Here is a 24,993-nt window from a genome sequence, read left to right as displayed (position 1 = left end):
TTTTGACCCCCACCACAAGCCTGAAAGGAATAAATCCAAATCTATTTTACTGAGTTTTTTCTTATAGTTTCTTATTACCACAGATGGATGAATGACGTCTGAAACAGGACCTGGGTCTTCTGTGTTGCAGCCTGTCTTCCTGGACACATCTCTTAGCCCCTCTGAGTCTCAATTCTATCTTCTATAAAGGAAGAGGGTTAAGCCAGATGATTTTTCTAAGATCCCTTCCCGCTCTAACCTCTATAATTTCTCTACTCAGTCTTATTCCACAAGCGAATAAGGTCTTCATGATTTCTCACTAATATCAAGGGACGTGCAGGAGAACATCGAGGACAATGTCATGCCTGAAAGATTTCAGTGATAGTCTTTTTGTTTAAATGTGCTGTCTTTATCTTCTTTTAGTAAATATACATTTAAATATATAAACAACAAATTATAATGTAAAGAAAACATACATTTAAATATATATATATAATTTTTTTTTTTTTTTATCTATGAAGGATTCCATAGTGTCATTCTATATGTCTCATAAGCTATTAAATTCCTCAGTCTCTCACATCCTACCGTATTCATTCAACAAATGTTTACTGAGCACTTTCTGCACACCAGGCCCTCTTCCAGGCAGACCTTGAGGGTTTGGGGGACTATGTTCCTAGCAATTTTAGAGAACGTGTCACCAGACGATCTCACTCAGATCCTGGCATTTAACAGTCAGCATAGAAGAGACCTGTGTGCTCTGACCCCCATCACCAGCATTAGCACGAAGTCCTCTGAAGTTTGGGACATTTAATTCAAGAAGCCCCCAGCTGACAGGTGTGAGGTGCTGCAGAGCGAGCCAACTGCTGCCTGCTGTGGTTCCAAGTTTTTATTTTCCGATCAGTGTCACCATTTCCTGAACACTCTATGTAGGCTCGACAGAAGATAGTAATAGAAAGAGACTCAAGTGGAAAAACCAGTAAAAATCCCATTCGTCACAGACCTTTTTTTGGAGGTAGGATGGAGTTGCAGCCGAAATCAGTGATCTTCACCACCATCCTGCTGTCCACGACGCAGTTGGTGGACTTCAGGCGGCCGTGGACTTCCGTCTTACTGGAGTGCAGGTATGACATGCCCTGAAATTGTTCAGATGATGGGAAATGGGATGCAACACGCAGTCAGTGATGCCGGGTTACTTTTAAGAAAGAAGTGACATTCTGAAACCATTTGACCGTATAGTTACATCATTAGATTTTAAGTTTAGTTTCATTGATTTTACTTTATATTGTTAAAGCCCTGACATTTGACTACGCACTGTATCTAGTTTTGAAGCCTATTTAGGAGACAGTGTGAAAAAGGCAATCGTCTAAAGACTTTGGTCAAGTAGTTATATATAATATGAGGCTAAGGCTGATTGTTTTTTAAAGTGTTTGTGCTTATCACTTATTTGGTCTGTGACCCTGGGTGGGTCTCTGGTCTGCTACCTCAATTTCCAAATGTAAATAATGAGGTCTTGCCTTTCTGAAGGGAGGGGCTGGTTTATTTTGTAAAATCGAATTGGCTTCACTGTCTTTTGACACAGAATGTTTCCTGCATTTGAAAGGAGAGCCTGTTTTTGGCTGCTGTGCTTCTCCTCCCTGGTGGCCAGAGGGTCACAGCCGAAACTGGTTTTTACCCTGGGTCACAGGAGTGAAATGTGAGTGGCAGACAGGTTATTGTAACATTTTTCGGGACTGATTCTGATCCAACGTGACTTTCAGGCAATTTAAGATTTTCAAACACTCACTCCTAAGACCAACTTTTCTTCATTCTTGAATGAGACCCTCGTTAGTGGTGTCCACTTCCATTTTCATGTCATTTCCGGGAATATACACATCTACGTTTATTATTGTTTTGTCAAGACGGTTGCCTGTACTTAATGTTCTCTCTTATGACACTGAGGATTCAGTTGTCTTCCCTACAGTTATGTATGATTTTGATTTCTGGCAAATCTGTGAAAACTTGTGTCCACCTTAGTTCGTTTTCTGTTGCTTATAATAGAACATGTGAAAATAGGTAATTTATAAAGAAACAAAATTTATTTCCTATAGTTTCTGTAGGTGGAGAAGTACAAGGCCATGGGGCCGCATCTGGTGAGGGCGTTCTTCCTGGCGGGGACTCTCTGCAGAGTCCTGAGGTGGTGCAGGGCATCACACGGCGAGGGGGCAGGAGCATGGTCAGGTAGTCTTTTCTTTACCAGTCTATTTTCATGATAACCCCCAACCTATTAATCCATTCAGCCATGAGTGGATTAATCCATTCATGAGCAGAGCCTTCATGATTCACTCTCCTCTTAAAGCCCTCACCTTTCAAATATGATAGTTGGATTTCCCACTCTCTTAATACTGTTAAAATGGAGATTTAGTTTCAACATGAGATTTGGAAAGGACATTCAAACCATAGCAGTGCCCCACTACCAGAATAAAAGGAATATAATAAAAATAATAATCAATATATATTGGACATTTACTTGTACCAGGCCTTGTAGTAAGCATATGCATTATTTCATAAAATTCTCACAAAAACCCGGTGACATAGCTACTACTGTAATTTTACAGGTGAAGAAACCAGTGCACAGAGAAGTTGAATAACTTGCTAGATCTGTTTTCCTATATTTATTTTTCATAAATGTTTATTGGATTTGTGGGTCTCTTACCTTAGCAATGTCATACAAGACAGAAATCTTAAACTCCCAATCCATGAATGTACCATCAGGGTAGGAAATTGTGTCATTTAAAACTTCCTGAATAGAAGGGGAAAAAAAAGGAAGAAGATGAGGCTGTGCAAGGAAAATATTGTAAAGAGGCTATTATGAGCCAAATAATGATCTTCTAATCATGAGGCCTTAGGATTAGGAACAAATTGGAACTCCATTGTGCTGGTCTTCCTAAACACATATTTCTCTTCTACATGGGAAGCACTGGGTCATTGGGTGGCTTTAACCACAGGAGGTGAGCAGGAGATACCCACGGCATCCCCAAGCCCAGTTCTTCCATCAGTCAGCGATAAAGGAGTGAGCTGAGCAGACCCTACCTGCAGAGTATCTGGTGAGTGTGATTAACGAGCGACTGCCCCGCATGCTCTGTCTCACCAAAATTTTGCTAGTGTTTTCAAACGGGGAATTGCTGCTAGGAAATTCCTTCATTAGGCTTACGTTTTTACCACATTATCAACTGCATTCATTGGCTTAATTGCTCTAAATTTACCAAGTTTACCAAGTTTATTTGCTCTAAGTTTACCACGTCCTATGTTAACAAGAAAGAGTTAGTGGATTTTTGACCTCATCTGGCAACTCCTGGGCTATCCTCAGGCCCTCACAAGGGACAGGAATTTAGAAAATAGTAGAACCATGATTTATGAACAAATCTTCTAATGCTTGTTTGGCGCTATTATAACCATTTGTTTCTTTTTCAATACAAAAGCAAATATTCAACTAAAATTAAATGTATTTAAAGGTAATCACTTTTTCACTTCTGTTCCCCTCTCCCTCACCGCAAATCTTCACTCCTTTTCTGGATTTTTTTTGGCTTCTCTGTAAAAATACCATAGGATCGATAAACAATCTGAGTGATCTAGTTTGGAAAGTAGACGGGCCCACCAACTCCTCCTAACTCTCTAATGTTATTTCACTGGGTAAATATCTAATGAGGTTTGCTGAATGTGTTTTCTTCATATGGTTCACCACTTAGGAAATTGGAAATGAGTATGGTTTTCTCACCCGGAGGGATCCTCTTTCACAGTATTCGATCACCCCAAAGATCGTGGAATCGAGCTTCACTGTGCCATAGAACTTGGTCAGGTTGTAATAGTCAATCTGAAGCAACTAGGAAAACGTGTTTGTTGACGAAGCAAATCAGCCAGAGGAAAGTAACAGGAGTAAAAATCAATATGCCAGTAAAACATGTTTTGTTTTAGATCTTTGGGAAGATGTATTGCTCTTAATAAATCAAATATCAGGACTCATTTCTTATGACACATTCCATCTTACCCCAAAGTCTTTCCTTTGTCAGTAAGGGGACTTGAATAAAAACTTCGACTAATTTAAAATAATACCAGGGTCATATTCTAGGAAATACTAGTAGATGTACAAAATGTTTTACGGCATCAACCCTCATTTTTCAACATCTCTTGGTAAAATTTCCAACAAGAAGTGTAGTCTTCCATTTCTCGGCCTGAGGCTTCTCTGTCAGCATCTACAATGACCCCTGACTCAACTTCAGTATTTAGGAAAGATGAAGTAAAGCTATTTCTCAAGGGTTTGGAGTCAGGGACACGTACCTTGTTCAATTCTATCTTCTGTTTCTCAGTGAAATTACCATCATTGTGCTTGAGATCCTTGAGAATCACTCGCTGCAAAGATCAATTGAATGAAAGAGATATTGTTGTAGCGTAACACCTTATGCATATTATAATTTGCATAGACTCTAAGCTCTTGAGAGCAGTGACAGTATTTGATTGATGCTTCTTCTATCTCTTGCGCCTAGTACCTGGGATATGGTAGGCTCGGGTTTGAATGTTTCTTCAAGACTGACTAAATGAAATGGAAAGAAGGAAGGGGGAAGGAAGGAAGAAAAGAAGGAAGGAAAGAGGGAGGAAAGGAAAAGAGATGTAAAACCCCCACATAGGATGGTCTATTTCTCAGAAGTGAACCAAAATATAATCCTAAATTGGCCCTGACTGCTCTGAATCTCTTTCATATTTTCTTTTCCTTCTATACTTCACCTTCCCTCCAATTTTATTTGTTATTAAATTTCCCCAGGATTGTGAGTTTTGTAATTCTTGAAGCAGAGCCTGGCCCACCCCTCTGAAGCTTCAAGAACCGCCCCTTGGAGCAACCTGGGCACCCCCACCATTGCGCTGCCACAAGGAGCTGGAGCAACGATGGGTCAGAAGACCCAAAACATACCCCCCGTTGAGAGTTCGGAGAAGTGGGAAGACTATTATCACCTTTTTGTCGTATTTGCACTGTCGTAGTCTCTGGATTGTATCTCGTCTCTTGTCGTCATCGATCTGGCACAAGAAAGGGCTAATTATTCCAGAAGCTCCATATCTTGTCCCATGTACTGCCAATCAAAGGCTGAGAGGCCTCTCCAGGTGGGCTCTGTCTCTTGTTTGCTCAAGAGCATGCTGGGCAGGCTACCATTCAAACTATTATAATTGACTTCTTTCCCTTTCATTACTCAGCTTCTCACTCCAACGATACCTTCTTTCCAGGTATCTACCACTCTCAAGGTTAATGCTGGGTTTTCCTCCCTTCCTCTTGTGGCCCCACTTCAGCCACAGATTTTCTTTGCTGCTTTCTCCCCCCTTTCCCATGGCTTGTGGCTATAGACTGATGCTCTTAGAGAAGGATGCTGTGCTTTTTAGTTGCAAACTCATGCCTGAAGTAGTGATGCAAATAGTGTCTAAGCAGAGCCATCCCATCTCACAGTTGCTGGATCATCTGATTTGTCAAAAGAAGCTGGCAATGTGGATTTTTATATGCTATTCCATGATATTAATACGAGGGTACAAATGTTTCCATGAGCTTTTTCAAGTACCCTTGTATATTGGAAATTAATTTTTTAAATGTTACATGTTAAATAAACACATGCACGCACACCTGCAGGCTAGATAGAGCTGTTGGCCTGCCAGTTAATGACTTCCGGTCTAAGACAGAGAAGCGCTTAGGAACTGTTGCATCTTTCAATTCGCTTGTCATAAAAATCTTGTTAGAATTTACCTTACAAGGTCATTTTGAAATGTGAGTGAAATAAATTATATCAGGTATCAAGCATGATGCCTGGCACAATGCAGGTTAATGAATGTCATTTATCTTCACAATTCTCACTTAACAAATGAGGGATAGCTGGGTTAAATGACAATAAAAGTCACGTAAGAAGAGGGTGGCAGAACCTGGGTTTGTCTCCTTGTCTAGGGTTCATTTTACTGTTTCAGACCCCAATAAGGTCATTTGAACTGTTCGAGCCTCAGTTCCTTACTGTGCAATCCTAACTCATAGGGATGCTTGGGGATCAAATGAGACAAAGTTTGTGAAATTTTCTTGCAAGCTAACGAAATCTCTTTTGTATCCTCACATGAGTAATCATCATCTTTATCATTTCTTTTGTTTGTCATTCTATGGATTTGTCTTTCCTGACTTCTCTTTTGGTCGGTATTCTTTGGTCTGCTCTTCTGACCCTTTCTGCTCTGATACTGGGAAGTCTGACTGTTCGTTATCGCATCTCTCAGTCTTGCCTCCTTCCTCCTGCCTTTGGTGATTATCCAGAACTTGAACCATTACCCATCTGGTTGTATGGTATCTTCCACTCTTGCTGACATGGGCTGACCTCGGCTTTTCCTCTCTTTTCTACCTGACTCACAGCACCTGACCTCTCTGTACAGCCAGTTCTCTCCTGGTCTGCCTCTCCCCAGCCTGTCTGAAACCCACGGTAACACCACCACCACCACGCCCTAAATAATTTCTAACTTCCCTCCTTTGAGTTTAGTGCCCCAAAGACCTATTCGTTAGCCAGGTGAGTGACTAATTGGATGAATTAACTGATACAAATTCTGTATAGAAACTGAGAAGGGATAGATGGGTTATGCTTGTAGGAATATTTGTATTTTAAGGAAACACACAGAGACACAATGTTTTAGGCTTAATCCAGAAGAATAAATATGAACTGTGGGTTTTGAGGCAGTGGGGGGAAGTGTTTGAGAACTGCAGCAGGGCTGGACTTGTGAAGAGGTGGGGTATGTGCAAGCCCACCCAGGTGTTGCACCAGAGACAGGGCAGCACTCACTGCTTCTAAAGCAGGAGGCCATTGGCCCATGTTTTGAGTTCTTACATAACAAACTGCAACCTAAATTAATATGTAAACAAACCAAAACCTAATCTGGGAGTATATTTTTGTAACAAATAGTTGTGTTTCAGCCAATCACAGGCAAGAAATGGTCAGACCATGCTCAATAAAGCAAACATTTAGCTATAACCAAACAAGTTATTTTTGTTCTTTACCTCCTCATATAACTGATAAAAGCTCACTACCCATGCTTTGGATGGAGCTCTCTGAATCTCTTTGGGTTTTGAGTGTTACCTGATTCATGAATCACTTTTTCCTCAAATTCCGTTAAGTTTAATCTGTCTAAAGCTTTCCTTTTACTTCTAGGTACTTCCAGTTCATCATTTAGGTCAACAAATTCTCTCTTTGGAAATCCAGTGGTGTTATGGTCATTTACACCTTCTTGTGAATTATTGCAAGATTGATTTCATCCTGACACTTGCCTGAGCTAGATTAGTCTTTTGAATAGAATTTATGTGTGTGAGGTTCAGAATGTAGTGGAAGAATCACTTTGGAGCATGGAGCATTTCTGGAGGAAGGAAAGACCTTGTTCATGGACAGTCAAGAGGGGGTCTGAGCCATTAGAGGCCAGCGTGCAGGACTTGGGGTGGCGTGTCAAAGCTGGTAGAGAGGCTCCAAAGACAAACCTGACTCATGCTGCGATTTTACTTCTGCTGATTTTAGGCAGGGAGGTATCTCAAATCACTCTACCCTATCAGCTTGGCCCTACTCTGAGGGAGTTCATGAATCTCCTCTTAGTATGCTTTGGTGTAAAAACTTTGATAATTACATGCTGTGTGGTAGGTGTTAGGATCTTAGGCTTTACGGTTAAACAGACTGGTTCAAATTGTAGCTCTGCTCCTAGAATTCCAGCCCTGTCACTTCAAGATGAAATGGGCTAATGTATCTGGCACATCATAAGTGCTCATTAAGTGTTAGCTGTTATTTATTTGCGGTCATCTTACTCAGTAGTGGTATGTGACCCTGCACTCTTTCTTAATATTCAGTCCTTCAGTTTCCCCATCAGCAAAATTATGATAAAGCTTAACTCCTGGGTTCCTTGTGAGGAGCTGATGAGACAACATAGGTTGGGCATTGACTTCAGTAAATGGGAGTGAACTCTTATTACTGGCTGTGGCTGCTAGTTCCTGGCTGAGGAAGAACGTGGGCAAAGAACAGCAGAGGTCCCTTTCCTCAGCAATGAGCGTGATGTCATAGGTCCTTAGTGTGGGTAGACTAGTATCTTAGGTTTGGGGGACTTCAAATGCTCTCCGCATTCCTACATCCCTTCCACGACAAATTTCTGTCATGTGCATTTCTCTTCTGGGTCGGATACAAGGGGTGAGTAACACAGCATATCTCAGACTCCAGTAACATGTTTTTGGGATTAATCAACTGACATTTAGAGCAACGGAGAATCAAAGGAAAGGTAGATGCTGGGAATTAGAAAATGTCTGTCTTAGATTCTAGAACAAACCGTCTGTTTGGTGCATTTCCTACCATGCTAGCAAAGTCTTGTCAGATACCTGGCAAACTGCATCATTCCTCAGCAGGTGAGATAGACCTTACCTTCAGGCTAATATGGCTGGTCTCATTGGTTTCCAGAGGAAAGATCTTTTCAGGAGGAATGTGGGACCATTTTTTCTGACGAAGTTCATTATCTTTTCTATATTTTCTGTGAAAGGAATAGAATCAGTCAATAGGTTTTTATTTGTATCTTTGTCATTTAGCTTCTGAACACTGGGAGAAATTGAGAACCCTGGTATTCTCAGGTAGATGTGTGATGAGGGAGGGTAGTCCAATGGTGTGACTCCAGTTCTCTAAACTGGCAAATGCTGGCCATTAGTGGAGCTGAAGGATTTCTGATAGGATCTCCTTTCTTTTCATTTTAGTTTCCCAACTTCTTTGCTAAGACTGTTCTTAACTACACATATCTGAACTGATGGCCTGGAAAGAGTGAGGAAAAACCAGAGGAAAAAAATTTAAAACTGATAATCTTGAGAGACAAAAATGTTAATTTTTAAACCACTAAAGAATACATCAGATTCTTAAATATGCCAGTTTCTCTTGTGCATCTGTGCCTTTTAAAGAAATGTTAAAAGGAAATGGAAAAGTACAGAAAAAATGTAACGACATGCATCCAAACATACAAAATGCTAAAATTTTGTAATTGTTCTCTTCAGATAGTCTAGATGAAGCAGAATTCTTTATAGATACCATCAAAGTGCTTCCTGAAGTGGTGATACCAATTTACTTTCCCATATTGAGAATTCCTGTTTGCCATATTCTTGACAACAATTTGTATTGTTAAACTTTGTCTTTTCACCTTTACAATGTGCATGAACTGGTGTTTCATTATCGCTTTACTTTTCATTTTCTTATTACTAGAGAGATTATCTTCAAATATTTTCTGGTTATTTTATAGAATATATAGAATCATGTAGAATTGTCTATTCATAATTTTGTCCATTTTCCCTGTTGTATAATTTTTCTTTTCCTTATCCTTATGAACTGACACGAGTTCTTTGTATAATCTGAAAAACAAATCATTTGTCCCTTTGTGTTGCAAATTCCTTCTTCTAGTTTACTGTTTCTTTTAACTTTGTTTTATGGAAAGTTTTGACTTTATTATGGCCATACTTACATATTTTTTCGTCTATGATTTTTCTTTTTTCTCTTAACTGAGAAGTACTTTTCTGACCTGATATCATGAAGTCATTTTCTATTTTTCTTAAGTTTTGAAGTTTGATTTTCACACTTAGGTCCTTAACATTTAAAACTCTGTATGGAATAAACTGTATCTTTATGTATTGTTTCAGGTAGGGTTTTTATTTTTTATACATGGAAAGCCTACTGTCCCAACATCACTTCCCAACTGACTTGTAACATCACCTCTGTTGAGTCCAAGTTCCCATACCTGCTTGTGTCTGATTCTGGAATTGATATTCTTTTCCATTCACTTATTTGTCTGTCCCTGAATTTGCTTATGCTTTTTGGTCATTTGACAAACTCCTGTTGACCCCCTTAAGGTCATTCTTCATACCATTCTCCATGTTCCCTAAGCAGAAATGATTATGCTTTTTCTATGCTTCCATCTAACTCTGAGTATTCCTCTATTACATACATATAAAATAGTGTACTATTGATGGATTATTATGACCCTAAGACTTGGAGGATGAGTATGAAGACCTTGAAGTCACCCAGGCTCTCATCTCTGCACCTCAGGAGACTCCTGGGACTCAATAGCCAATTGTCATTCGTATTGAATTAGGGGATTCCTTCGATTGTCTGTTGCTTTTCTTGCCTCTGCTGTTGTAATAGAAAACCACATGAATTAACACCTTTCTGCCTGGTCTCCTCATGGACATGTCATTGCTCTGGCCATTAGGAAGCACTGTCTCTGCCTCCCATGCTTAGAGACAATGGGAAATACCTATTACGGTCTTTTATCTTGTGATTTACACATATCTGAAGCTGACATGCATTTGGACTTGGTTTTGAGGGAAATTTTGGTTTCTGCTCACTCCCAACTAACTGGTCACAACACGTTGTAGATCATCTCCTGTACTTCTAAGCAGTACAGTTACAGGAGCCACGCTCTGCCTTCAGATTGAAGAAAACTGTCTACTTGCTTTCCTGGAGAAAACATCAACAGACATGAGACAGGCTGGGCACTCACATTGTGAGAAAGTATAGTGACACACAGGCCAAAGTGTGATACACAGAAAATTATTGTCTGGTTTAATTAGGAAATACAGGTGATCCTGATACTATGACAAGGATAGAAAGTTCTGTGTTAGACATACACAGATCATGAGGTGGTGTGCTATTCAATCACTCATTTGCATATTCAACACATATATCTTAGTGCACACTATGTCTCTGGCTAGGTACTGTGTATACCCAAGTCTAGTAGAAAAATTGTGAAACTGATGGTCAGAAGGCCTGAGTCCTAGTTCTGGCCATATCCACTACCTGGTGATATGATTTTAGATAAGCCATTTGGTTTTCTGGGTTTCTCTTTACCTATGCTAAAATAGATTTGCAATAGATGACTACTAATCATTATGTAGGATAATGTAATATAATTTGAAATCTCCCACAATATAACAATAGAACAGTAAAAATAGCTAAAGTAGCTATGTTCATTTATATGATGCTTATTACAAGGTAGTCTCTCTCTATGCCCCATTTCTAATCTTCGTGACAGCTGAGAGGAAGAAATCAAAGTAACCTGTTTAAGTTGCTAAGTGAACATGCTCAAGACCACATAATGGGTAAATTCCAGAACTGGGATCTGAGTTCAGATGTCTCTGACTCCAAAGCCCTAATCTGTCCACGAATACTATTCTGTCCTTGCTGTATAGTCTTTGAAGCAGGACTCCTTCATTGCCTTGGATCTGTCTGGTGACCTGTTCGAGCACATACACTTATTTTCATCACGAGGCTTGGGCTTCTCCGTCGGTCCCTCCCTCCTCCTCCGAGTGATGGGCACATGAGGGTGGAGGGGCGGGCCTACCTCAGCACCAGCAGCGCGATGAGCAGCAGCAGGACCACAGTGCCCGTGAGGGTGAAGACCGCGATCATCAGGATGTGAGGGCCTGCGACAGGGGGCGGGTGATACATTAGTAGGGAACTCATTGTGTAATAGCATTTGGGGGGAGGGAAAAGGGAGAGTCCTTTAGAAAATATTTATCTTTCCTTAATCTCTTCATTGGTAATGCAGGTCCTGCATCCTCAGTCTCTGAAGAAAACTTGCATGTTCCCTAGGAAAGTGGTTTAATTTCAGCTATCCTCATACCTCTGCATCTCTTTGCTTTCTAATGGGACCCACCAAATGTTACAAGAACATAAAATGGGTTCCAGCACAATTTCAGTGGTGGAAGCCCACCTGGCATCCTTAAAACCAATATACCCAAGGAGGTTTCACAGAGGAAGAAAGAGACAGCTATTTCTAAACACAGAGCACACATGAGAGAAGAACGGAGTCAGTGCAGGATACTAAGTGATGGTGTTGCATGCCGGTTCTTTGCAAGCTCTCCTAGGTTGTTGAGGGAAGAGACAACGAGGAACATGATTTTATTTATTAGGACACTAGTGTGTGAGTGCGGTTGTGTAGATGGCTAAGTTGAGAAACTTTCAGAAGAGTAAATGGAATCCAGCCCAAGGGAGCATTGCAGCAAAGACTGAACATACGAAGGAGTACACCTAGATTGAGAAGGACAGCAATAAAATTGTACAAGGAAGTCACGGTTCACATATGCCACAATGGATCCCTATTAACATGAGTAGGTTCAAGAAGAAAAAATGGAATGGATTCCAAGCACTAGACAGAATGTGTAGGAAGCTGGAAAATAATAGAAATATGTTCTACAGCATAGAAATAATGTTCTTACAGCAAGAACAAAACAAAAAAGAACCCTCTGCCTGGATGCAGGCAAGAAAGAGAGCACGCCCGGCGTCCTAGGTAGGAGCGGAGGGCAGCCTCCCCTCCCCCCCGGGAAGCAGGCAAGGAGCACGCCCAAAACACCACTCCCTCGCGGGTGGCCCACCACAGCCACGGCTGCTGCGAAAGTGGCTCGACCACAGCAGTAGCCACGGCTACGTGCAGACAGCCCACCAGACACCCGACTGCAGTGACAAGGAGACTCACCAGCAGAGACCAGAAAAAGAGAATGTTTCTCTCCTCAAAGCCCACCCAACATAATAGAAGAAGCAACTGCTCTACCATGTCCCTGCTTTGTTTCTGATTTTAGTAATTTCTGTCGTCTTTTTTTCTTTGTCAGTGTAGATAAAGGTTTGCAAATTTTGTTGATCTTTTTAAAGAACAGTAATAATGAAAAAGACTATTAAGCATGCTGTCTGCAAAGCACTATTGATGTAAATATTTTAATCAAACATTAACCTTACATAATTCTTTTAGGGTATAATAATCTTTATGTATATTCTGTAACTTGTTAAATATGTAACTATGATTCATTTTCTTTGACAGGCTTTGTTATAGGAGATTGTAGTCAAGTTCAAAATTCATTTCTCGAAAACATAAAAAATGAAGAGCCAACCAATCAGTAACTCTAGAGATGAATGTTAGGGATAGTCTAAAAATGAAATAAGTAAAATGTGGCATGATTTTGAGAACTGGGTATTAAACAAAAGACGAGAATTAATATTCTTTTGCGTTGTACAAAAGGGAGACACTGGCACTATATAGAAAGAACGTTACTAAGGCATGCCATTTAGCTTTGCATAAATAATTACATCATGATAATGAAAATGTTTACTAGTTAAGTTATAGAATGAAACTTATAGGTAAAGAACAGAGAGCTTTATTATGGTTATCAAATAAATATTATCAACCCTGACAAATTAAAGAAAAATAGAATTTGAGAGGTAGAAAGGAGGTAGGAGGAAAGATTGAGGCACTAAATTTTCACCTTACAAAGTGGGGGAGCAAAACACTTTATATACAGTTGATTGAACCACAGTAGAAGTTCGTGCATACTAATTAAAATGACAAAGGCATCCAGTAAGTGTACTGAAAAAAAGATGTAACTCTATTGGGAAGAAGTGAGAAGGAAGGGGTGCTAGCGAAGATGGACGAAATCTTCATTTATCAATATGAAAAATAGATAATGTATCTAAAGCTTATAAACCAAGAACTATAAGCCTATTATTTAAGGATATGCAAAGAACTAAAAACAGAAGTCACTGAGACACCCAAGATGCAGAGAGGTGGGACCAGACACACTTTTCCTTATGAACGTCTCTACTATTGGATTTCAAAATCACGTGCGTGAATTTTTCTTTGCTTGAGGAGTTAATGACGGTGTCCCTGAAGAGGAGGTACCAAGACCTCTTTATTAAAGTAGCACCCAACCCCTCACGCTATATTCTCTATCATGGCACCATAATGTAAATTCCTTGAGGGCGTGTTCTACTTTTTCTTGTACCTTTAGCACAAGACCTGGTACCTGGTAAAGTATCAACAAAAAATAGCTGAACAAAAAATAGTTGAATAAAAACTTGCCCCTGCTCATCTTACTAAGAAGAATCCAGGAAAAGTTGCCCAGACATTAAAATACACAAATTCATATATAAGCCATTAGACTTTTCTCACATGTTACATGCATTTTTAAACTGCTTTGGTTTCATCACTATGTCCTTCTAGTGCACTATTTTTTCTAAGGTCGAGAGTTTAGTTTGGGGTAAATCCTACAGCACCTTTTTATCAGTGATGAATTTCAAGGGCTTATGCTTTGCTAACATGTGACTTTACCTCTGACTACTTAGTATCTCGTTTTGTGCTAAGGGGAAATTTTTAACTGAAAACGTGAGCTCTGGATTTCTACTCTCACCTGGACAAAAATAAATTCATACCTCGGAGTTGATGTTACATTATGGGCACATTTGACTTTGGTGAATTCTATTAGGTGCTATAATCACCACTTCCATCATTATCACCACCACTGCCACTACCATCACCATCACATCCCCAACCCCAGATAAAAATAAAAGTGAGTGCAAGAAGTGCAATTACAGCAGTGCAGGTGACTCCATTCACCAGTCTGCTAAAATTGCACATCCCCTAGACCAGAGCATGAGTTGGAAGGACTATGCAGCACTCCTCAGCCCATCTCAATTCCTATCTGCCCACAATATAAACATTTTTCCAGATATAATTATATTTACATATAGTATTTTAGTATACTCTATACTATTTAAATATAGTAGTTTTTAATTCAAATGACTTTTTAGTTTTGCTTGGTAGATACATTGCAATTATCACATTAGTTCTAAGTTTAAGCTTCTGCTGCCTTCTGGTGGCTGCTGTGGTTATCACATTCTATTTAACTCGTTTCACAATGAGAACAAGTTTATAACCCCAAGGTCAAGTATTATAGTTGGAAGGAACCTGTTAAATCTCCTGGCTTAACAGAGGAAGGAATTCACACAGAAGAGAAAATTGACTGAAATTAACACACTGTAGATCAGTGCTGTAGTCCAGACTAGAAATATATTCCTAGTTATTTCCTATTGTCATTAATTCATTCGAAGGCATTGTGTTGGGGCAAGGAGATGCAAAGAATGTACCCTACTCTTATATAGTGTATGGTATAGAAAGATGTGTAAACAAATCAGTGTAATATGAAAAGTATGCTGGAAGTCAGGCAGGGTCAGAGCAGGACTAATGACCTCTTGGGATGCTAGGAAAAAGCTTAGGAAAAGTGAGATGTGAGTTAAGTCTCAAGGATGAGTGGATGTTTACCGGTTGTATGGAAGAGTGATAAATTCTAGCAGAAGGACACAGTGGCATAAAGTTGCAAGACCTCTTCTTTAAGGAAATAGGAAGTTGAGAGCATGGGAGAAGGGATTTCAGGCAAATGGAAGATGAGGATGGAGAAGGAGGAAGATAATGGACGTTTTGTGCTATGTTGTCATTTGGACTTTATCGTGTAAAAGTGGAGCTGCCAATTGAAGAGTTAGCAACCGGGCAGTGACGTGTCTAGATTTGTGCTTTCGTTCTGGTGGCAGTGTGGGTTGGATTGGAGGTGGGCAGCACTGAGGAGGAAGTCACTTGACGTTACAGCTGTAATCCAGGACGCGGATGGTAAGGGCTCAGATGAGCAAGGAACCAAGGAACCAAGTCTGCAGAGTCCATTGCTGTATCCCAGGGTTTAGAACATTGTCTGGCATTAAGTAAATCTTTGTTAGACTAATGAAAAGACAGTGACGGCGTAATCTCCAGATGAAACGTTCTGTTACTTGGTCGGCAGTTGTGTACACAGATAAAACACCAGGTGTGTGTATCTTGTTTGCACACTATTTGAAAGACTGAGTTACTTTATTTGTACAGTTCAAAATGAAAGTTGATAACAGTTAAGTAATGAAAATCTCTGGCTAACTGAGTTTTCTGGTTGAATGAAGATAAAGTGAAGTTGGCCAGGACAATATAATGTCTCTGTCATATATAATATGAATATTTAATATCTCTTAAGTAAATAATGAGAGCTTGCTAGAAAATTACTTTTTGACTTCAGCACTTTACAAATCACAGACCTTCTATTTAATAACCAGAATACCTAAAAACTTTAAAGAAATATATTAAAAACACAAACCTAATGTCACTCAGAGGGATAATTGAGAAGGAAAAAGTAATATTACCTAAAAAAGTTACTAAAGGAAGAAATAGAAAGTTGCAGAAGTCCGTGAGGAAAAATATATTTCAGGAGTCAAGTTTGGTTTAAAACTAGGAAGGTTTGGACCAAATTTGACTCATGGAGTGAAAGAGTACTAGAAACATAGGTACATCTTTGACATCTTTGACAAAGAATGATATCTTTGACAAGCCCATGGAACCAGAAAGATTCCTTTCAGCCAGATCGAACTTTCTGAGTTCTGGCTGTAGAGCACAGCTGGGGTAGAAATATTTCTATATTTAAAAAATGCTTTTTAAAAATGATAAACTGATACAGAATCATCATGAAAAATTTGGAAAATTCAGGAAAATATAAAAAGGCAAAAAATTTTCTTCTAGGATATTATTATTTAGAGGTCACCACTGTTAACATTTTAACATATTTTCCTCTGGTTTTATTTTTATACATTGTTTTGCAAAGTTAGAATCATTAAATAAAGAGCTGTATTTTTCCTGTTACTTTTCATCATAAGTTTTCCCATGTCATTTAAAAGTCTTTGTAAATCATTTTTGATTGGTTGTATGATGCAGCATTCATGAATATATCATAATTTTCTACATAATTTTATTAATGATATTTCTACTTTTTTTTTTTTCATCTTTGGACATAAATATTTGCCCAAATTTAAATTTTTTTCCTAAAGATGGATTAGTAACATGCAATTACTGCTTATTATGGTAAGCCCTGGCCAAGCCAGTTATGGACAGACTGTCCTGAGACCTTGTTGCCTGAGAGACACCTGACTGGCCCTGCCTGCTGATAGTTAATACCATATAGTCACATGGGTGAAGGCTTAGCCATGTTAAGTCTTTTCAAGACATGATAAGGCCTCATCTCAAGTACGTGGGTAACCATCATTGCAACCCAAACATATGTCCTATGAAGGAATGAATGGGGGAAGCTTTAAAGCCATAATCACTGACCACCTCTTATGATGATGTATCAAGTATTCCTCATTGAGATATGTATCCTTTGAGCTTATTGCAGTAAAATGTAAATGGAGTAAGAAAAAATGTTTTTGCGGTCACTTGTGCCCATAGTCAAACCTAGTTTTCTAAAGGGATAATTTATGTCAAAGGATAGGACCCATTTTAAATACAGGTACAGCTCAATTAGAATAGGGGTATTATCAGTGTTTAATCAGAACTATAATATCATTTATTGTTCAGGGAAATAAACTCCACAAGCCTGTCAAATCCAATTGGGACAACACAACACAACAAAACAAAAACATAGGCTAATTGCATAAGCCATAGCATTTATTCTCCTTACCAGAAAAATAATTTCAGGGAAAGAAAATTCACTAAGGATGTCTTACCCAGGACTGGAATATCATTAGGAAGTTTATGGCTCTTCCAGATGAATGTGGGGCTCATATCTACTGGGTCAGTCATATTTACATGGGTGTCATAGGTCAGAAGAATCTTGTACTGTGTCAGAGCACAAAAGAGAAAAAAGAGGAACACAAAAAAGACATTTTATGACAACTTCTGATGAGATTGATTGTCCTATCCAACATGCTTGGATTCTATAATACTTAGTGAAACAAGGTAATTGTTAACCAGCTAGTTAAGATCTGTTTATTGGTTCACAGCATGAACATGGATTTAAGTTCCATGTAGGCTGCCTAGTTTTCTATACCTTTATGACCACACACTATGCCATTAACCCTGCCCGACCCAGATTCTTTGGGTCTTCAGAGAACCAGTTCAAGTCTTTCATTTCACAAATGTTAAAATGAAGAAATATTAAATGGCTAGCTCCAAGTCACAGGACAAAAGAAGCACCAGTGTTTTCTACAATATTAAGATGCTTTTGAAAATAGTCTCTCAAGAAAATACATCATGGCTAAAATCTATTATATCATTTTGATACATTGTCAAGGGGCCCTAAAATCATTCTACATTTCTTAACTTCTACCAATTACGTAATCTTCTAATCTCTTCTATCCCTTTGCTCTAATGTACTTTCTTGTAATGACACTCATTACGTTCTAAGATAAAAGGTTTCTTTTTCGAGTACTCTGCCAATGGAAATATTAACACATCCTTAAATTACTGCTGCATGTATTGAGTCAATTTTGTAAGAGATATCTAAAATGACCATCCTTCTAAATTTGTTCCCTCAAAAAGTTCTGGACAAAAGTTTTACATTTTTGAGAACTCCACTTATTTTCCTCCCCAGAAACAAAACCCCTGATGGTGAGTCCCAGGGTGGGGACAAGGGTGGGGGCCATGGCAAGGAAAGGCTTACTTAGTCATAAAACTTTACTCTTAACTTGAGGGCAGAATTTATAATTGCATGTGTGGAGGATGGGAAATAGCCTATATATTAGGGTATGGCATATTGAATCTCTATTGAGATCTACCCCAGATATGGATTATTGTCTCTTATAGCCCTATGTTTTGAGAATTAATCCCTGGTTTCTCAAAATATACATATTACGTAGCACAATTGATGGCATTAGATTATAGAAAAATTCAACCAAATTTGCTGTGAGAGAGAGTAAGTGCACAGAACATGTCTCATTTTGAAGAACAGTCATGAGGCTGACAAGATCTCGCCACATGTGTCTGCCTGTCTCTGTGGGAGGAAAGGGTATCACCCCAGCTGCAAATAACTCAGAGGGGAACGTAGCTGTCTTTGTAGTTACTACCAGTAACTGATGCATTGAGGGGACCTTATTTTAAGGTACAGTTGGGTCTCTATCTGTGGGTCCCACCTCTGGGGATTAAACCAACCGTGGATGGAAAATATTTGAGAAAAAAAACAATAGAAATAGCAATACAGCAATAAAAAATAATACAAGTAAAAAACTCAATACAGTGTAACAGTTATTTCATAGCATTTACATTGTACTAGGTATTATGAGTAATCTAGAGATGATTTAAAGTATACCAGAGAATGTGAGTAAGTTATATGCAAATACTACTTATTTTATATGGGACTGGAGCACGTGTGGATTTTGGTTTGGGAGTGGGGCTGGAACTAATGCCCCTCAGATACCAAGAGATGACTGAATCCTCATGGAATATATGCCAAATATGGAATTATATTAAAGATAAAATATAATAACTAAAACTATGGATTACTTTTCTGAAATGCTGTCCCCAAATTTCTGGCTTAGCTTTCTCAGTCCAAACATCTTTTCTCTAGCTTTTTACATTTGCCATTGCAGATATCTTTTCCAAGCCTAGGTCAATATATACACTCAATATATGACTTAACGGTGTAATAATGCTCACACTGGAAAGAGAAAAAATTAGCAACTTTTTCTCTTAGATTCCTAGTTATGTCAGGACCTGACCTCTTAAAGCAAAAAGCTGTCTATTGACCACTTGGTTGGCTGGAACAGTGGCTTTCACAGTTTTGATAGACACACCTTTGGATGACATAAAGACAGGTGTTTTGTTTTCAAATTAAATGCTGATCAGCCATCGACTATGTGCCAGATAAGAAGCTAAGCACTGGAGAGATGGAGAGGTAAGACCTCACTCTCTTCTTTAAGGGACCTACTGTGTAGGAGAGGAAAAAAGACATACATGATGTGAATAAAAGCATAACATCACAGGGCTGTTTATGTAAGCCTGAAGGATTACATAGCTAATGATTTTCATGGAAATATTTCATGAAATCTTTAGTTGTGGAAATGAATAAACAATTTTTAGGAAAGACCTGTTATCGTTTCATTGGTATCCCATCAATAGTCTGATCTTTATATTAACTTATTCTGGGTGGATTTTTAAAATATGGTAAACAGAGAGGATATTCTGAGTAAGAAGTTCTATCAGTCAGAATGCGTAAGGAATACTGCCCAAGTGGGGCATAACTGTAACGCTGAAATGCACTATCTTGAAATCCTAACCATAACTTCTCTAATTCCCTCACTATTGACCCTCTTCCGAGTCATCCCTCCTCACCCAGTCGCATCACCCACATTTCCTGATAGGAGTCAGACATACTTTCATGGTGTCCACAGAAGTATACAGAAGCACCATAGTATTGTCAATATCCCCACAGTCGTCCAAAGTCACAGGACCCGCATACCCTAGGGCAAAATCAGACAGCATGAGAGGCCATTGTTCACTTCTTGCCTGACAGACCAGTTGGACCCTGACAGAGGGTATAAAATGGGTTCAAATTGTTCTATTTCAAAATTGTTGACCTTAACAGTCTAATCTGAGGGATCTGGATTGGTTCTTGACCCTAAGATCTCTGAAGGATATTTTTAGGGGAGATGTTATTTACTTAGAAGAAAAAAATCTTTTACATTGCATTTAGGATGGCACTAAATGTAATCAGTCAATAAATTCCTCAATTATAGTGATACATTTTTTCTAAGAACATTTGCTAAACTAGTAGCATAGTGTGTAGATCACTGCACAATCTAACTTAAATTGTAAAAAGATCAAAATCTCTATCACTTATTGGCTGAAGACATTGAAAAAATTACTTAAGTTCTCTGAGTTTTTGCTTTATCATCTATGAAATAATAGTATATGATGAACCTATGAAATGGCCATTTAAGTAAAAAATGATCAACTCAGCAATTTCACATTCAACATAACAACTAACATTTATTTCACATTTACTATATATCAGGCTTGGTGCTAAGTGCTTTTATATGCATTTATCATTTTATTTTCCCTGGAATACCGTGATATAGAAACTATTATGGTCTCCATTTAATTGATGAAAAGTATTTTATTTATTGAAGTCAGAGATACTAAGTAACTTGCTCAGGGTCGTACAGCTGGTAGGTGGCTAAACTAGACACAAACGAAATGTCTCCTGGCTCTGAGCCTGTGCTAGTCATTAGGGTGCTTGACCATGATCATGGATGTGAGAAAATGAAGAATGCACATAAAGTGCCTGGCAGAACTTGGGACATATTGGATGAACATTAAACGACTGTCTTCCCCTCCCTGTTTCTCTAGGGGTGCAGAAGTGATCTCTTCCTATCATTGTCACACAACACAGCCATTGCAGCCCCCAGACCTTATGTTGGGTGTCTGCTGTCCTCTAAAGCCAATGGCGGAAGACTCACTCTGCAGAAAGACAAAGGTTTCCCAGAGTAAGACTTTAAGGCAAGTTAGAGAAGGCAACTATATCTTTTACTTAGTATACATTAAATTTATTTATTTTTTTACCAGCACATAGTTTTTTTTAAAATCCATTTGGTCATGAAATATATAGGGATTTTTTCATACATCTAGTTCTTTTAGCATAGCTTAGAATGAGTATATGGGCATATACAAAAGAAATTAAAATTATGAAATCACTGAATCTACTTCAGAAAATTTCATGTCATTGATTCCCTAGAGTATGTAATTTCCAATGTAACATACTGTCCTATTTGAAAATACAAGTTCTTGAATCAATAAGGACTTACGCATAAAGTCATTGACAAGTATGCTGTTAGATAAGCAGAGGAAATGTGACCTGTGCCTTGTTCTCTAGTGATATGAAGGAAGCAGATGGCTTAAGAAAAGATGTGTCAGGGCAAGGTGGTAAAACAAAAAAAGAGGTAGATAGCCAGCTTACCTCAATCCAGCCTGCTTTCCAGTCCCCAAAGCTCTCTTAGTGCTGTCACTCAAATCGAACTTAACTGTGTAAGATTTTTGATTAATGTGTTTAAACACTTAGGCAGTGTCTATGTGTGACAAACTGAGTTGTGGCCATTTTTACAATCAATACTGAGCATCCCAGCGAAAATAATCATAAGTTAATTTGCATCTGTCATTGAGATAACCAGAGAATGGAATGACTTGGCTTCTCTCCATTCATTTGATACATTTTGTTAGAGACTTGAATACTCTGACCCCAGAAATATACATTAAATTTAAAAGCTAATTTCTTCATAGTCTCTGGATGGGATCTGGGAAATGAAAGACGGCAGTTTCAATAGGACATATGGGAAAAGGGAGTGTTGGCCCACGTGGTTGAGAGGGGCATGTTCTTTTGGATGGTATTATTAGGAGGGGTTTGGTAGACAGAGGTCTAACACAAAGTTCCAGATTCTTGAAGGACGGAAAAGGAGATGTGGAGGGACCAGAATCAAACTGCAACTATTTCTCTTCTTGCTAGTCTCCAAGTTCAATCAAGACATAACTGCTCAAAATGCCTTGTGATAAGCTTGTTCTTAAGAGATTACTTCTGCTCCCTTAAGAAGCAGGGAAGGAGAGATAATCACTTATTGGTCATCCCATGTGTCCCAAGAGCTACATGCTCTTTCTATGATCTTCAAAGATGATGAAATTCTGTAGCATAAACTTGGGTCCAATTATCAACAATAGCATCCCCAAGTTTATGCAATGATGTTTGCCTCCACTTGAGTTCAAAGTTATTTAGCTATTGAACCATCAGGCTAACCCCCCTCTTTGTTTCCAAAGTCCATTCACAAAGCCTGAATTTCTTCAGCTTTGTTGTTTGCTCTCAGGAGACCAGTACCTTCAAAAGTGAGGTTCCTGAAAGCATGAGCAAATTTGGAGGTGAGAATATCTTCTCCATTTTCAAGAAATATCTTCAGCATGTGTCCAAAGAGCAAGATTCCATCCACGTAGGCAAGAGCAAAGTCATTTTTTGCCTAAATGAGAAAGGAAAATCTTAAGATGGGCTCCCAAAAGATTCTGGTCTTGAGCCCGGAGCAAAGTATTCTTGGGATCAAGATGGTAACTGGAAAAGTAAAGGGATATTAGGGGAATGGGAGAGATGGTATTAAAGGAGACTTCTGGGAAATCCTTCCTTGGGCCAGTGCCCTTTATTATTCCATGTCACAACTCTGCCTTCTCTTAGGATCAGTAAATCAGGAACACTGCCTCTAGGGAAGTAACTTTGAGCACTTAGGCTTCCTTCCCATGATGACAAAATTTACAATTGCAACCAGGAAAGAAAACATGAAGTATTTTCACAATTCTTCTAAGATTTTATATAGAAATACTGTTCTCTTGTAATTTAATGTTATCACTTAAGTGCAAAAGAGAAAACCAAAAACCACAAAACAAAAACAACCCCTGTCTTTCAGTGTCCTGAATGGGACATAAGGGGTTTTGATTGGATTACACTTGCTTTCATTAAACTTGCTTTGAAGACAGTTCTGACTGGGTTCTGACAGTTCTGACAGTTCTTCAGGCCCCAAATGTCTGCCCCTGGGGAAAGTAATGGCGAGGGTCAGAGCTCCTCTGCCTTTGTGACTGTCACTTGCTGATCTTCACAGAGCTTGACTATGAACTAAAAGGTCTTGCTCCACTGGCAGCAGGTGAGTTCTGTTACCTCGGGCGTTTTGGACTGTCCACCATGAAGAATCATACCTTAGCTAGAGTTGAGAACCAGTAAAAGTTAGCATCCAGTGTAGTCTGGATACTACACCCAGAATTCTATTCGCTATAAAATATAAAAAGAAAAAATAGAACCTCTTTCATTGGTCTCAGTTTCTTTTGCTGAAATCATCATTTCATGGGATGAAAAGACTCCAGTTAAGACCCAGGCCCAGAGGAGGTTGCAGCCCTTAATTTTGGCAGGGTTGTAAGTTGGAGGGCTTTGAACTGCTAGTCGAGGAAAATCTGTGATACCCCCCAGAGGTATTCACCTTTCCTTACAGCTTTTTTGGGCTTGGCCCTTGACTTGTCATCCTGAAGTTGTTTAGGGTCCTCAGGATTTTCCCTTTTTCCTGCTCCCATTTCAAACCTGCTCTCAACTGTTTGTCTCTGAGGACAGAATGCATCTATAAATCTAACCACATTAAGGTACTGACAAACCTCAATGCGGTTAGAGTCGGGGGCCCTGAATTATAAGGTGACCATGATTTAGTGGCCAAATGGGGACCTTTCTTTCTGGGGTAAATGCTAAGCCAGATGGGATACTGGGATAACGGGAATAAACCAAGACTCTCCTGAACAAATTTGGACAATGGTCAACTTAGTTGTAATGGAGGACAATGTCTTAACCTAAGAATACGTATTTCTAAAGGTAGAATTTGGGGCTAGTTGGTTAGCTCAGTTGGTTAGAGTGTGGAGTTAGAACACCAAGGTCAAGGGTTTGGATCCCTGTACTGGCCAGCTGCCAAAAAATAAATTTAAAGATAGAATTTTGGCATCGATGACAGGAGAAGTTTACTTTAAGATGTAGGGAACTTTCAAGTAACCCTTTATTTTACATTGTTTAATTTCTACTTCCTCTAATTGTAAGACTGGCTCCTCAACAGCAGGGCTTCTCCCTGTCTTACTGTATTGTAAATTCCATTCTGATGTTGCAGAAGCAACCCCTGTTGCACTGCCCTAGAGTCTAGCACAGTGACCTACAGCAAAAGTTTTGATGGGGATCCTGCTATTGCAAAGCCCTGTACATGTACTCAGTTAACATTTGTCTAGTGAATTGGAATGAGTAAAAATAATTGCTCATTTTAGAATTTAGGTCTGAATAGGAAAATAATTACCTTACCCTTCACAAAGAAGACAATAGTTTGTATATGTGCATATATATATCTCTGTATCTCTATTTATCTACTTATGTATATATCTTACCCCTGATAAATCCTCAGAGATGTTATTAAAGGTGAAATTTCCAGGAGGCAGTGTCAGAACAAGGACATTTTTCATATAGTCAGGGGCTGTGGCATTGTCCTCAAAGTAGTGGTCACTGTAATAAAAAAACACAGATTCCTCATGAAAATTAGCTTCCTTCAAAAATAGAGATGCGTCTTTTACAAACTATAGCATCTGCCCTTGAAAATGGTTTAAAACTTTTTTTTTTTCAGTAATATGAAAAACTTTCTGCTTTCCCCAGATAGGATTATTTTCTTCTACACCTGCTAAGTGGAATAAAGGAAATTCTGGCAGCTGTGGTTAATATATACCAATGAAAAGGAAAATTTGAATAGTGATACTTCTTTGGGGGAGATTTTCTAGGCTCTGGACTAGTGAGCTAGTGCTTGCTTTCAAAGCTTAATGAAAGCCTTG

The 24,993-nt window shown here is 38.9% G+C and overlaps 1 protein-coding gene across 1 annotated transcript in view; it reads right to left on the bottom strand.

The window, feature by feature from the left end:
- GUCY2C (guanylate cyclase 2C) overlaps positions 1-24,993 on the bottom strand; it is a 61,294-nt gene that overhangs the window by 19,830 nt on the left and 16,471 nt on the right. Inside the window, exons 7-17 of the mRNA XM_063075998.1 lie at positions 24,559-24,673; positions 22,487-22,622; positions 19,999-20,084; positions 17,355-17,466; positions 11,359-11,440; positions 8,409-8,514; positions 4,963-5,025; positions 4,294-4,365; positions 3,734-3,838; positions 2,672-2,758; positions 980-1,112 (exon numbers count right to left, since the gene is read on the bottom strand). Coding sequence (XP_062932068.1) covers positions 980-1,112; positions 2,672-2,758; positions 3,734-3,838; positions 4,294-4,365; positions 4,963-5,025; positions 8,409-8,514; positions 11,359-11,440; positions 17,355-17,466; positions 19,999-20,084; positions 22,487-22,622; positions 24,559-24,673 — 1,097 coding nt within the window. The remainder of the gene's footprint in view (positions 1-979; positions 1,113-2,671; positions 2,759-3,733; positions 3,839-4,293; positions 4,366-4,962; positions 5,026-8,408; positions 8,515-11,358; positions 11,441-17,354; positions 17,467-19,998; positions 20,085-22,486; positions 22,623-24,558; positions 24,674-24,993) is intronic.

The sequence above is a fragment of the Cynocephalus volans genome, chromosome 12, assembly GCF_027409185.1.
Source record: "Cynocephalus volans isolate mCynVol1 chromosome 12, mCynVol1.pri, whole genome shotgun sequence".
NCBI lineage: Eukaryota > Metazoa > Chordata > Mammalia > Dermoptera > Cynocephalidae > Cynocephalus > Cynocephalus volans.
This window is presented reverse-complemented; position numbering and strand designations above follow the sequence as displayed.